This window comes from Phyllobates terribilis, unplaced genomic scaffold, assembly GCF_046119375.1.
Source record: "Phyllobates terribilis strain yellow unplaced genomic scaffold, ASM4611937v1 Scaffold_7__3_contigs__length_470593459, whole genome shotgun sequence".
Lineage (NCBI taxonomy): Eukaryota > Metazoa > Chordata > Amphibia > Anura > Dendrobatidae > Phyllobates > Phyllobates terribilis.
Genome location: NW_027362767.1, coordinates 78,643,153 through 78,657,501, shown reverse-complemented (window position 1 = coordinate 78,657,501; position 14,349 = coordinate 78,643,153). Strand labels below are relative to the sequence as shown.

General features: G+C 46.6%; 1 protein-coding gene across 2 annotated transcripts in view; it reads left to right on the top strand.

Annotated features, from left to right (window-relative positions):
* Window positions 1-14,349, top strand: part of SPTBN5 (spectrin beta, non-erythrocytic 5) — a 466,593-nt gene that overhangs the window by 37,484 nt on the left and 414,760 nt on the right. For both annotated transcript variants that reach the window (XM_073638836.1, XM_073638835.1), the window contains exons 3-6: window positions 3,764-3,931; window positions 6,460-6,576; window positions 8,524-8,681; window positions 11,332-11,560. In XM_073638836.1, the coding sequence (XP_073494937.1) occupies window positions 3,764-3,931; window positions 6,460-6,576; window positions 8,524-8,681; window positions 11,332-11,560 (672 nt within the window). The remainder of the gene's footprint in view (window positions 1-3,763; window positions 3,932-6,459; window positions 6,577-8,523; window positions 8,682-11,331; window positions 11,561-14,349) is intronic.

The window sequence follows — 14,349 nt, the reverse complement described above, 5'->3', positions numbered from 1 at the left end:
ACCTTCTTATATCAATGTGACTTTTGCAGATGTTTTAGACTGATTCATGAAATGCGGCTTTTTTCAAAAGTCATACAATTTTGGCACAAATCTACTCCAGATTCCCTCTGGAATTATTTTTTGGACACCGGTTAGAAAGTTGCATTTTGTTTGCTGCATGTTGCAAAATGTGCTACTTTTTAAGCTAAAAAGTCGCAAAAATGGTTAAAGGGAGAAAAAATTTCAATTTTGGGCTTTGCTTAAAGAGAACCTGTCAGCAAGATTTTGTAATGTAAAGTAAAGACATGTCTGTAATGGCACTGTAACACTGATTTTAAAGATGCCTTTGGTGAATAAATCGGCTTTGTTGTTCTTCTTTAATCACCATGTGAAGTTTTTTGCTAATTAGATTTCGGTGCACATGGGTCGGACTGTGCACTGGGTCTTCCCCTTCCTGTCTGTGATTTCCCAGCCCCTCCACCTGCCTCTGGTCTGTGATTCCCCAGCCCCTCCACCTGCCTCTGGTCTGTGATACCCCAGCCCCTCCACCTGCCTCTGGTCTGTGATTCCCCATCCCCATCCGCCTGCCTCCAGTCTGTGATACCCTGGGCCCCTCTGCCTGCCTCCGGTCTGTGATTCCTGGTCCCTCCACCCGCCTCTGGTCTGTGATTCCCCAGCCCTCCCACCTGGCCCCGGTCTGTGATTCTCAGCACCCTCCACCAACCTCTGGTCTGTGATTCCTGGTCCCTCCACCCGCCTCTGGTCTGTGATTCCCCAGCCCTCCCACCTGGCCCCGGTCTGTGATTCTCAGCACCCTCCACCAACCTCTGGTCTGTGATTCCTGGTCCCTCCACCTGCCTCTGGTCTGTGATTCCTGGTCCCTCCACCCGCCTCTGGTCTGTGATTCCCCAGCCCTCCCACCTGGCCCCGGTCTGTGATTCTCAGCACCCTCCACCAACCTCTGGTCTGTGATTCCTGGTCCCTCCACCCGCCTCTGGTCTGTGATTCCCCAGCCCTCCCACCTGGCCCCGGTCTGTGATTCTCAGCACCCTCCACCAACCTCTGGTCTGTGATTCCTGGTCCCTCCACCCGCCTCTGGTCTGTGATTCCCCAGCCCTCCCACCTGGCCCCGGTCTGTGATTCTCAGCACCCTCCACCAACCTCTGGTCTGTGATTCCTGGTCCCTCCACCTGCCTCCGCCCTGTGATTCCTGGTCCCTCCACCTGCCTCTGGTCTGTGATTCCCCAGCCCTCCCACCTGGCCCCGGTCTGTGATTCTCAGCACCCTCCACCAACCTCTGGTCTGTGATTCCTGGTCCCTCCACCCGCCTCTGGTCTGTGATTCCCCAGCCCTCCCACCTGGCCCCGGTCTGTGATTCTCAGCCCCTCCACCAACCTCTGGTCTGTGATTCCCGGCCCCTCCGCCTGCCTCTGGTCTGTGATTCCTGGTCCCTCCACCCGCCTCTGGTCTGTGATTCCCCAGCCCTCCCACCTGGCTCCGGTCTGTGATTCTCAGCCCCTCCACCAGCCTCTGCTCTGTGATTCCCAGCCCCTCCGCCTGCCTCCGGTCTGTGATTCCTGGTCCCTCCACTCGCCTCTGGTCTGTGATTCCCCAGCCCTCCCACCTGGCCCCGGTCTGTGATTCCCCAGCCCCTCCGCCTGCCTCTGCACTGTGATTCCCAGCCCCTCCGCCTGCCTCCGGTCTGTGATTCCTGGTCCCTCCACCCACCTGGCCTGTGATTCCCCAGCCCTCCCACCTGGCCCCGCTCTGTGATTCTCAGCCCCTCCACCAACCTCTGGTCTGTGATTCCCGGCCCCTCTGCCTGCCTCTGGTCTGTGATTCCCGGCCCCTCTGCCTGCCTCTGGTCTGTGATTCCCGGTCCCTCCACCCGCCTCTGGTCTGTGATTCCCCAGCCCTCCCACCTGGCCCCAGTCTGTGATTCTCAGCCCCTCCACCAGCCTCTGCTCTGTGATTCCCAGCCCCTCCGCCTGCCTCCGGTCTGTGATTTCTGGTCCCTCCACCCACCTGGTCTGTGATTCCCCAGCCCTCCCACCTGGCCCTGGTCAGGGATTCTCAGCCCCTCCACCAACCTCTGGTCTGTGATTCCCAGCACCCTCCGCCTGCCTCCGGTCTGTGATTCCTGGTCCCTCCACCGCCTCTGGTCTGTGATTCCCCAGCCCTCCCACCTGGCCCCGGTCTGTGATTCCCCAGCCCCTCCGCCTGCCTCTGCACTGTGATTCCCAGCCCCTCCGCCTGCCTCCGGTCTGTGATTCCTGGTCCCTCCACCCACCTGGCCTGTGATTCCCCAGCCCTCCCACCTGGCCCCGCTCTGTGATTCTCAGCCCCTCCACCAACCTCTGGTCTGTGATTCCCGGCCCCTCTGCCTGCCTCTGGTCTGTGATTCCCGGCCCCTCTGCCTGCCTCTGGTCTGTGATTCCCGGTCCCTCCACCCGCCTCTGGTCTGTGATTCCCCAGCCCTCCCACCTGGCCCCAGTCTGTGATTCTCAGCCCCTCCACCAGCCTCTGCTCTGTGATTCCCAGCCCCTCCGCCTGCCTCCGGTCTGTGATTTCTGGTCCCTCCACCCACCTGGTCTGTGATTCCCCAGCCCTCCCACCTGGCCCTGGTCAGGGATTCTCAGCCCCTCCACCAACCTCTGGTCTGTGATTCCCAGCACCCTCCGCCTGCCTCCGGTCTGTGATTCCTGGTCCCTCCACCGCCTCTGGTCTGTGATTCCCCAGCCCTCCCACCTGGCCCCAGTCTGTGATTCTCAGCCCCTCCACCAGCCTCTGGTCTGTGATTCCCGGCCCCTCCGCCTGCCTCTGGTCTGTGATTCCTGGTCCCTCCACCGCCTCTGGTCTGTGATTCCCCAGCCCTCCCACCTGGCTCCTGTCTGTGATTCTCAGCCCCTCCACCAGCCTCTGGTCTGTGATTCCCAGCCCCTCCGCCTGCCTCTGGTCTGTGATTCCTGGTCCCTCCACCGCCTCTGGTCTGTGATTCCCCAGCACTCCCACCTGGCCCCAGTCTGTGATTCTCAGCCCCTCCACCAGCCTCTGGTCTGTGATTCCCAGCCCCTCCGCCTGCCTCCGGTCTGTGATTCCCGGCCTGTCCACCTGCCTCCAGTCTGTAATTCTCGGCCCCCCCCACCTGGCTCCTGTCTGTGAAGACCTGCCCCCTGTGTTTGAAATCTCAGCAGTGACCTGTCATTTACAGACCGGAGGCAGGCGTAGGGGCCAGGAATCACAGACAGGGAGGAAAAGACCCAGTGCACAGTTCGGCCTTTGTACACCGAAATCTAATTAACAGTGATGATGAATCGGGCTCAAAAGATCCAATTGTTTTGGTTCTGAAGGACTCTGCATGATCAGGTATTACACTAGGTGCAGCTGCAGGTAGAACATATAGCTGCTGACAGATTCCCACTATGATAAATGATCACCAGAAGTTCCAGCATCCAGACCACTGATGATCAGCTCATTATCTTGCTGCAGTAGGAAAGCTTACTGGTATGGTATTTTAAATGTGGTTTGATACATCCATATACATTTTATCTACATGCATATTCTTCAAGTTTAATTCCAAAAATATAGATTAGTTAATGTGGCCCCCATGAATGTTCCAAAGGTTGAAACATTTGATTGTAAGCCTCACCAAGAGGTGCAGGACGTTTTGCCAAATAAGAAGTAATGTCTACTGTACACACATGACTTGGTAGTAATTGTGGATATAGTTAATTCATGCACCATCCATGAGGTTGCTAATTCTGTTCATTTTTTTTGTATACAGGATAGCATCCCAATAACGGACATCTACACAGAACTTAACGATGGGTTATACCTGTTACGTCTTCTGGAGTTCATTTCAGGGGAACAGCTGCCCAAACCAGCAAGAGGAAGAATGAGAGTCCATTTCTTGGAAAATAACAGCAAAGCTCTATCTTTCCTAAAGTCCAAGGTCAATTGTGCAGTCTGGAAAAATTACTACGGTCTCAAAATTGTGATTTTATTTTACAAATGTAACAACTTAGCTTCCAAATTATATGACAGTTTACAGTTTTCTGAAAGTGCGCAGAAAAGTTCCCTAAGGCTATGTGCCCACGTTGCATTTATGAAGCAGAAAATTTCTGCTGCATAAATGCAAGTCCTCTCCCGGAAAAACGCATGCGGAATTCCGCACGCGTTTATCGCGCATTTTTCGCGCGTTTATCACTCGTTTTCCACATGCGGAATTGCCTTGCGTTTTTTATGCATTGGACAAAGGCAATTCCGCTTGCGGAAACGCAAAATTAAATGACATGCTGCGGATTTTTGAACGCAGCATAAACTCTGCGGAAAAATCCGCAGCATGTGCATAGAAGTTGCGGAAACCCATTGGGGATCATGGGGTGCGGGTTACCAAGCGTTTTACAAGCGTTTCCGCTGCGGAAATTCCGCATCAAAAACGCTTGTAAAACGCTACGTGGGCACACAGCCTTAGAGTCTTGCGACCTTTTCCCCAGGATATTGGCTCTGATTTATCAAGTCTTGTGTTTTGTACACCAATCTTGATGAACAGTGTTCAGGAGTAAAATGCGTCAGTCATTAAGAGCTTCATGCCTCTGATTGACTGTCGCTCATGTATCAGCTGAAGTGTGCTCCAGTCATGGATTGGAGAACTTTTTCTATTGTAACTTTTGTGACTACGCCTGTCGACGTCCCCCCTGGGCAAATCTGACTTTTTTTTTAAGTTGGCAGAGGGCTTGTGGAAAAATGACAAAAGTCGCCAATATTTTTTGCACAAGATTGCGCAAAACATTTTTGTGACATTTCAAAGAATTCTGGCAAAAACTATTTGAGAAGTCAGCTGAATAGAATCAATATCCTTTAATATTTCAAGACTTCGGACTACTATTGGTTCTATTACATAAGTAGCATGATTGCTATTTTGAACAACGTATTATAATATGCAAGTTAATAAGCGAAATTCCTATTTAGGTTTTCCCAATATTATTATTATTGCTATTATTTATTTTAAAGCACTATTAATTCCAGGGTGCTGTACATGTCATACATACATATATAAAATAAAATATACAAACTAACAGACTGGTAAAGAGGGGAAGAGGACCTTGCCCTCACAGGCTTACAATCTGCAGGATATAATACTAGCTTTGATATCAAACTCACAGAAGCCATAAGTAATATATTCCTTTTCCTTGATTACAGTAGCCTTGGTTCTGTCGAATATTTTGACATTCAAAAATAAATTAAAATAAAACGTCAACGTGGAGTCTATTTTTTTTTTTGAGTGATCCACTTGAATCATATGGTCTTGGTATACACATGTGCTATAATACCTTTTAGAGCTGAATCTGAAGATCATGGACTTAAAGACACCATTGCTTCTTTACAGGCTTATCAGCCATATATGCAACCTCTCAATAGATAGTCTATATGGGACGTATTCAATGGTAATTTTGCACGACTACCGATCTATCAAACATAAACCTGATTTAAGCATTATGCCTATAACATCATGATTTTGCTTTTTACATGAACGTTTAGAAATCCTTAAAATCTACCTTTTTGGTCTATTACAATGATCTGGAATTGTAAAGTTGTTTTTTGATACTGCAGCATGTTTAGCATAATATATATATATTTTTATAATTTAATATTTTTTTGTACATTTCTTTGACAAAAGGTTGTACACTGAAGAATAATGTTTTCTTTAAAGGAAATCTGTCCAGCAGGTTTTTGCTATGTAATCTGAGAGTAAAATGATGTAGGGACAGATACTGTAATTTCAGCGACTCGGCTGCTTGGTGCAGTTTTGATAGAATCCCTGTTCTCTCTGCTGTAGATATAACAGTGGTCAGAATGCTGAGCTGTGTATAACCCCTAATTGGCTGCTTTCTGTGTACACTGTCAGCAAGCTGCCAATCAGGAGTGAGGGTGGGGTTATACAGATTAGCTGGACTGCCTTGCACATGACATCTAGTCCTGCTGATAAAACACTTATTTGTATTTAGTTACAACATACAGCTTAATAAGTGACACATCACTGGAATCCGGCTTTCTGCCCCTACATTATGCTGCTCTCAGATTAAGTAGCAAAAAGCTGCTGATAGATTCCCTTTAAAATATAGTGTAGAATTAAAAGAGTGCTTGAAACATTAGTTTCTACCTGTTAATGAAAAAAAAATACCAAGTGCCTCTGGCACCAACCCTACTAAGAATACAAACTATCAATCTAATTTATTTCATTACCAAACTGCAGAGTCTGTGGGCTTTTACTTACACACTCGCTGTAGTTATCACTGTGGGATATTCAGAAACCTGGACTGTTGATAAGTATGTAGCATTTCTCTACACCTGAACAAGAGCGTTACAGATGTGACTAATGTAGAATAGCTGCCAGGATTGCTTGTGAATTTATTATTTCAGTATTTATCATATTTATGTGTTTTCCATATACATATATATATATTTTTATTATCCCAGGTTCCTGTAAAATTAATTGGGCCAGAAAATATTGTGGATGGAGATAGGACATTAATATTGGGCCTTATTTGGATTATTATTCTTCGTTTCCAAATATCTTCCATTACTTTGGATAAGGTAAATATCATATAAAGATGTTGGAAATTACTGTTATATAGAGTGTCTATATGGCATCTTTTTTTTTTAATGCACTCACTGAGTTCTATGGGCAAGTCTCATCTGTAAAATGCAAGGGGCTTTTGCATACTGTGTTGTATTTCATTTGAACACTTGGTCCATGTGAATACATTTCTATTCAATAATAGTGGACTAGGTATGCAATCCATTTTGTACACGGACGTAAGGTTCACTTGGCTGAACAAGTCCCTCATGACAGCAGTAGGAAGGCATGGATATGAAGTATAAAGAACTCTATAGTGTAGACTAGGGGAAACTATGTACAGTCTCAGGAAGGGTAAACAGGCTGTAAAAAAGGAAGAAAACACAAAAAGAAGAATTAAGTGCAGGATAGAAGCTGTTCTGATAAATAAAAGCAAGTGAAAACAGCCCACAGCCAACCTATATTACTGGGAGAGACATTCCCACAAGAGAAAATTCTAACACTTTGATCAAGCTGCAAACTGCACAACAGGGGGTCTGAATATGAAGGAATGAAAATTGCAGACTGAAACTTTTTCAATGTGAAATGTCTTCATAATCTTTAACACTGTAGCGGGTCTGGGAGGCGGAACCTCTGAGCTACTATACAAGGGGGCGGTCCTTGTAAGGGAGCGGGTGGCGACCAGGGAAGACGGGCAGGTGGTCACAGCAGGTGACCGGGACAGTCTCTGAGTGAACGGGCTGGAGGTCACGGCAAGTGACCGGGGCAGTCTCTGGATGAACGGGCAGGAGGTCACGGCAAGTGACCGGGGCAGTCTCTGGGTAAAGGGTAGGTACGACCTGTGATGGCAGAGCCTCCAGGTAGGCTAGCAGGCAGATGGTAGATGTGTGCTCCCAGGTGAGCAAGCGAGAGTCTCTGGAATGGCAGGTGGTCACAGCACGTGACGGCGGAGCCTCCAGGTAGGCTAGCAGGCAGGTAACAGGTGTGCGCTCCCAGGTGAGCGGGCAGGAGTCTCTGGAATGGCAGGTGGTCACAGCACGTGACGGCGGAGCCTCCAGGTAGGCTAGCAGGCAGGTAGCAGGTGTGCGCTCCCAGGTGAGCGGGCAGGAGTCTCTGGAATGGCAGGTGGTCACAGCACGTGACGGCGGAGCCTCCAGGTAGGCTAGCAGGCAGGTAGCAGATGTGCGCTCCCAGGTGAGCGGGCAAGCTGGTCCATAGACAGACTGACAGGAGTTGGAGGGCAGACCGTCGGACCTCAGGCTAGCAGGCAGGTAGCAGAAGAGCGCTCCCAGGTGAGCGGGCAAGCTGGTCCTTAGACAGACTGACAGGAGTCGGTAGGCAGACCGTTGGACCTCAGGCTAGCAGGCAGGTAAGCGGAATATCAGGCAGGAATCAGACAGTAAACTGGCAGGAATCTGGCAGGTAACTGGCAACGGGACCTGAGGGCTGAAGCAGAGTAGTGAACAGTGCAACAACATTGCTCGGGCACCTCCATTTTGGAGGAGGTGCCTTATATATGGTGAAGTCCTCCGGCCATTGGCCGGGGACTCCTTAGGACGGCGCGCACGGCCCCTTTAAGAGGGAGGGAGCGCGCGCGCGCCCTAAGCACAGTGGCCGGGAAGGAGCGCGCGCTGCCAGCAGAGGACGCTGGGAACGGAGCAAAGGGGTGAGGGGAACAGCGTCCCTGCCTAGCAGAGGGCAGGGACGCCGGCGCTACAAACACCACTAGAAGTTTGGTCCATTTATAAAATACAATATAGATCAGAATAAGACTTGATCTGAGTTTCACGGATTTCAGATTTTCACGGACGTGTGAATGGATCTGTGAAACTCTGTGTCCGAGTTCTGTCATATAAAAACAATCAGACAGCACTTTGACATTTATAAATAAGATTCTGCTTCTCCCAACAGTTCTATGTCGGCAAAAATCAATCCTTTTAATTTTGCTTTGTCATTTTTAACAGGATGAGTTTGGAGCAAGTGCCGCTAAAGCATCAGCCAAAGAAGCTCTTCTTATTTGGTGCCAGATCAAAACAGCCCCCTACTCAAATGTAGATGTACAGGACTTCTCCAGCAGCTGGCGGGACGGCCTTGCATTCAATGCGCTCATCCATGCTCACAGGTATTTATCTTTACATCGTATCATTTGTAAAAATGTAAAAGGTTAAATTATTGAGCTAGAAATATTGTTATTTTTTTCTTTTCTACTCCTCTGTTTTGTGGGGGGAACTACGGTATTCCCAGTTTTTGTACTACAAGAATTAGTCCAAACAAGTTTGAATTAGGCGTATGACACTTGTATCTACATATTATTTATATATAACCTATATAATAACGTATCTGTTTGACCTTTGCTGCACCATAGACGTGATGTCATCAGTATGATCAGTTTTACCGGACATCCTTTGTCTGTTGGAAGAACAATTATCTGAGAATTCTTTATATTTATTTTGGGGGAAAACATTTATAGAACACACAGTTTCAGATTTTGTGCGAAAAAAAACAAAAAAACTGTTAAAAAAATAAATGTTCTATTGGCTATTTGTCACTTACAGGGATGTTCTCATGATCTCAAGCAGGAGCACACTGCTCACTGATTGCTGGTGGTTGGGGGCAGCCTCTCCTGCTTGATTGACAGTTCATGTCAACAGCATTGTCTGCCACTGGCCTGAACTGCGTGCTCTTCCGATGCTGCTATATGAGGCAGCCTTGTGTGTGCAGCATTAGGCTATGTGCCCACGATGCAGAAATGCTCCGGATTTTTCCTGAGCGTTTCTGCATCTCCCTGGCAGAAAAAACGCATGCGGATTGTACATACGGATTGTACATGCGGATTGTACATGCGGATTGTACATGCGGATTGTACATGCGGATTGTACATGCGGATTGTACATGAGGATTGTACTGTACATGCGGATTGTACATGCGGGTTGTACATGCGGATTGTACATGCGGATTGTACATGCGGATTGTACATGCGTTTTTCCTGCCAGGGACATGCGGATGTGAAGCGTTCTTCACTTGCATTTCCGCATGCGGGTTGTCAAGCGCTTTCCAAGCGATTTTAGCATCACTTGGAAAATGCTTGACAACTTGGTCACACTATATAAATCCATGCAAACGGCATGGATTTATATACTGTGACCTTAAAGAATGTTAAAAAATAAAAAAATAAATCTATACTTACCGTCTGATGGCCCCCGGAGTCTTGATTCGATGTTTCTTGGCTTGCCGGCAGCTCGCGGTACACTGAAGGACCTGCCGTCACATGACTAAATGACGTCAGCGCAGGTCCTTCAGTCCACCGTGAGCTACTGGCAAGTGAAGACGAGCGCAGCGGGGGCCATCAGAAGGTAAATATAATATTTATTTTTTATTTTACTCTTTTTTTTACAAGTTCTATGGTACCCGGGTCCGGAGGAGAATCTCCTCTCCTCCACACCCTGGTACCATCCACAGATTGAAACGCTTGGATTCTGCATGTACAGATGCAGTGATGCGGAATCCAAGCGTTCCAATGCAAGTCAATGGCGGCGAAAACGCAGCGCTTCCACAAAATAATTGGTAGTGCTGCGTTTTTTTCTGCAATAATAATCCGCATTGGAAATTTCCGCAGCATGTACACACACATGCGGATTATCATTGGGGAACATGGCAGACCTTCTAACAAGCATTTTTTAAGCGATTTTGCCGCTGCGGAAACGCTTAAAAAACGCATCGTGGGCACACAGCCTTATAAGTACAGTGCGGCATGAAAAAAGTAGCCAGGAGCTAAATGCATGTGGTAGTAATCCTGTCCAGCCCCAGTGCAGTGCTTACAAGCTCAACTGAAAAGATCTTGTAAGCACTGCACATACACCTCTTCTAGACAGCAGCAGTAGTGGCTGTAAACAATAAAAGACAAAAAGGAACATATCTGTAGAATGGGTAAAAATTTATTGGCGTCTACAGTACAGACCAAAAGTTTGGACACACCTTCTCATTTAAAGATTTTTCTGTATTTTTCATTTCAAGAGAATGCCAAGAGTGTGCAAAGCAGTCATCAAAGCAAAAGGTGGCTACTTTGAAGAACCTAGAATATAAGACATATTTTCAGTTGTTTCACACTTTTTGTTAAGTATATAATTCCACATGTGTTAATTCATAGTTTTGATGCCTTCAGTGTGAATCTACAATTTTCATAGTCATGAAAATACAGAAAAATCTTTAAATGAGAAGGTGTGTCCAAACTTTTGGTCTGTATTGTATATTGCAAAGATTCTAAAAATATCCAGTTAAAATCATCATCACCTTTCATTGTTTTTTTTTTTTTAAAGATTTTATCATATCATGTCGCACATACACCCTGACAGCCCCCCAGCCAAACCGCACCTCCTAAAATGCTGAACACCATGTATAAAGAACAGCTCTGTAGATCTTGAATCTCGGGTCATAACATAGTGTTAATAAATATTTTATTTATTTTGTGCCAGCCTCATCGGCACTTCTGATTGAGTCCAATCACTCTGACGTTTATGGAAAATGCTATCCTTATACCCAGGGTTGGACTGGCCCATCAGAGAACCCGGAGAATCCTCTGGTGGGCCCTGGCTTCTTCTTCAGGAGAGCTCATAGTGCAAGCCTTGCAGCTGCTTTGGGGCTCTTGAGTGGGGGAGAAAGATGGGCCCAATGTTCTTCAGTCTGACACGGCTTATACCTATGCTGCTTTGTATATAATCCCAGTGTTTTTTGATCATGACCAAAGTTTCCATGCAATGTTCTGTCTCCCACAGGCCTGATTTCATTGACTACCATAATCTCAAATCAACCCAACCCTTGCACAACCTGAATAACGCCTTCAATGTGGCAGACACCAAGCTGGGCATATCCAAGCTGCTGGACGCTGAAGATGTCGTCATCCCACATCCAGACGAGAGGTCCATAATGACATACGTGTCTCTGTATTACCATTACTTCTCCAAGATGAAACAGGGCCAAACCGTTCAGAAAAGGATCAGCAATGTGAGTTAATACCCTCGTATATTTGATCTTACAACAAACGTGCTAACGGGAGTCCATCGTTTTGGCAAATTCGAATGATACATTTGCTCCTGGTGCTCTGAAGGTTTAGAAATCAGCAGTGGTAAATAGGTTTGCATACCCCAAATTATAACCTATTAATAATTTTCTTTGTGAAAAAGGTGATCATGTAAGTGGATGTCTGGGACATTTTTATAAATTCACAGGAAGTCAAACATATGGAATTGATGTCCAATCACTACAGTTCAACACCTAAAATGCAGCTGACGCGCCCCCTGGGCCGTGGGGTACCCAGAGCCAGGCCTGTAGATGCTGGGGGTTGTAGTCACCGTGGCGGTGACCCAGTCCGTGACCCAGGTGGTCAATCTAAGGGTAGTTTATGTATTTCTGTTATGTATAGTCCGACTACGCCACCTGTGGAATGCGGTTATTGGGAACCACCGCTGCGGAGCAGTCCGCTGAAGCTGATGGTGTGTGCAGCAAGGTGATGTAACTCCCCACAGGAAGAGTGGAGCTTCAGGGCAGCGTGTATGGATGATGGTGGTGGTAGTGTAAGGTATCAGTAATGACAACACGGAGTCTTTGCAGTGCAGTCCCAGGGTCTTTACTGTTGGCAATTATATGTGCCCCAACGGGAGTACCGGTTAGTGATGAGGGCCTGATCAGTCTGGGAACAATCCTAGAGTCCTCCTGGCCAGGTGAAGTTGTAGGCCTGCCGTTCTGACTAGACTCTTTGGCTATCCCGCTTATAGTCGTGTTGTAGCCCACGTCCCTGAGTGTAACGTGCTGCACTCACCCGTATGGCTGGCGACTCGGACCATGTGTATTCCTCGCTCCTCTGTGGTGGTATGGGTCCTTTCATGTGGCTGAGCCTCCGGGCTTCTGTTGGGCCAGGAGACCTGCAATCTCCTGCCCTGTGGTATCTGCAGCCTCGGACTCCGGCGTCCGGTCCTCTGTGGAAACTATCCAGGATGAGCTAACTCCAGCTCCAGTCCCTGGCTCTTTACTCCTTCGTGTCCTACTTGACTCCTCACACTAGACTAGACTGACTAACCTAACCCCGCCCCCAGATCCAGTTATAAAGGGCAGGATCCTCCCCTTTCTGGTCTGGGGCAGGAGGTGTTGCATGTAATGTGTTCCTGACCAGGAAACTCCTGTTTTGCTCCCAGACATGGTATTACTACCACTGTGGCAACCAGACCCTCTGGGGTGCCACACAGCTGTCAACCACTGATACTGCATATAAGGCCACGGTCCCAGTATCAATATTCGGTCAGTAATTTTTCTCAGGAGTGGGAGCCAAAACCAGGTGAGGAACAATCAGAGAAAATGTATAAAGGTATAATAGAAACAAGTCACCAATTCTGCATTTATCACCCACTCCTGGTTTTGGCTCCTACACTTGAGAAAAAATACTGATCAAATACTGATAGTGGTGCCGTGGCCTAAGTGTTGTAATCCCTTCGGTGCATCAAATTCGTCTCCAAATTGGCCACCCATGATGTGATCGCCGGGCGCTGATGCTCTGAATACTGTGTCTAAGCTTTGTAGTTGATCATTAAATTCACTATATACTGCAATACTGTATGTAGTGTAATGAGGTCTATTTTTTAGACAAAAAAAAATTCATTTTTTTTACAAATAAAAAAAACATAAAAATGATTAACTCTTTTACCGAGTTAAAAATAAAACAAAACTGGTTTGGTATCGACACCTCCACAAAAGTCCAATCTATCGAAATGTAAATATATTTAACCCGTACAGTAAAGAAAAAAAAATTAATTGAAATGCCAGAATTTCCTTTTTTTCAGTCACTCCTCTTTTTTCCAAAAATGTAATAAAAAGCAATCAAAACCTCATTCATATAAAAGAGACAGTACACCACACAAAAAAGAAGTCCTCATCCAACTCGGTTAAGGATATGTGCACATGACTTCTTTTTCAGGCAGATTCCACCTGAAAAAAACTATTAGAAAATGCTCATAAGAACGGACATTCAGGTGCTTCTCACAAAATTAGAATATCATCAAAAAGTTAATTTATTTCAGTTCTTCAATTAAAAAAAGTGAAACTCATATATTATATAGTCATTACAAACAGAGTGATCTATTTCAAGTGTTTATTTCTGTTAATGTTGATGATTATGGCTTGCAGCCAATGAAAGCACAAAAGTCATTATCTCAGTAAATTAGAATAATTAACAAAAAACACCTGTAAATGCTTCCTAAGTGTTTAAAAAGGTCCCTTAGTCTGTTTCAGTAGGCTCCACAATCATGGGGAAGACTGCTGACTTGACAGATGTCCAGAAGACAGTCATTGACACACTCCACAAGGAGGGTAAGTCACAAAAGGTCATTGCTAAAGAAGCTGGCTGTTCACAGAGTGCTGTATCCAACCATATTAATGAAAAGTTGAATGGAAGGAAAAAGTGTGGTAGAAAAAGGTGCACAAGCAACCGGAATAACCGCAGCCTTGAAAGGATTGTTAAGAAAAGGCCATTCAAAAATTTGGGGGAGATTCACAAGGAGTGGACTGCTGCTGGAGTCATTGCTTCAAGATCCACCACACACAGACGTATCCAGGACATGGGCTACAAGTATCACATTCTTTGTATCAAGCCACTCTTGACCAATGGACAACGCCAGAAACGTCTTACCTGAGCCAAGAAGAAAAAGACCTGGACTGTTGCTCAGAGGTCCAAGGTGTTGTTTTCAGATGAAAGTAAATTTTGCATTTCATTTGGAAATCAAGGTCCCAGAGTCTGGAGGAAG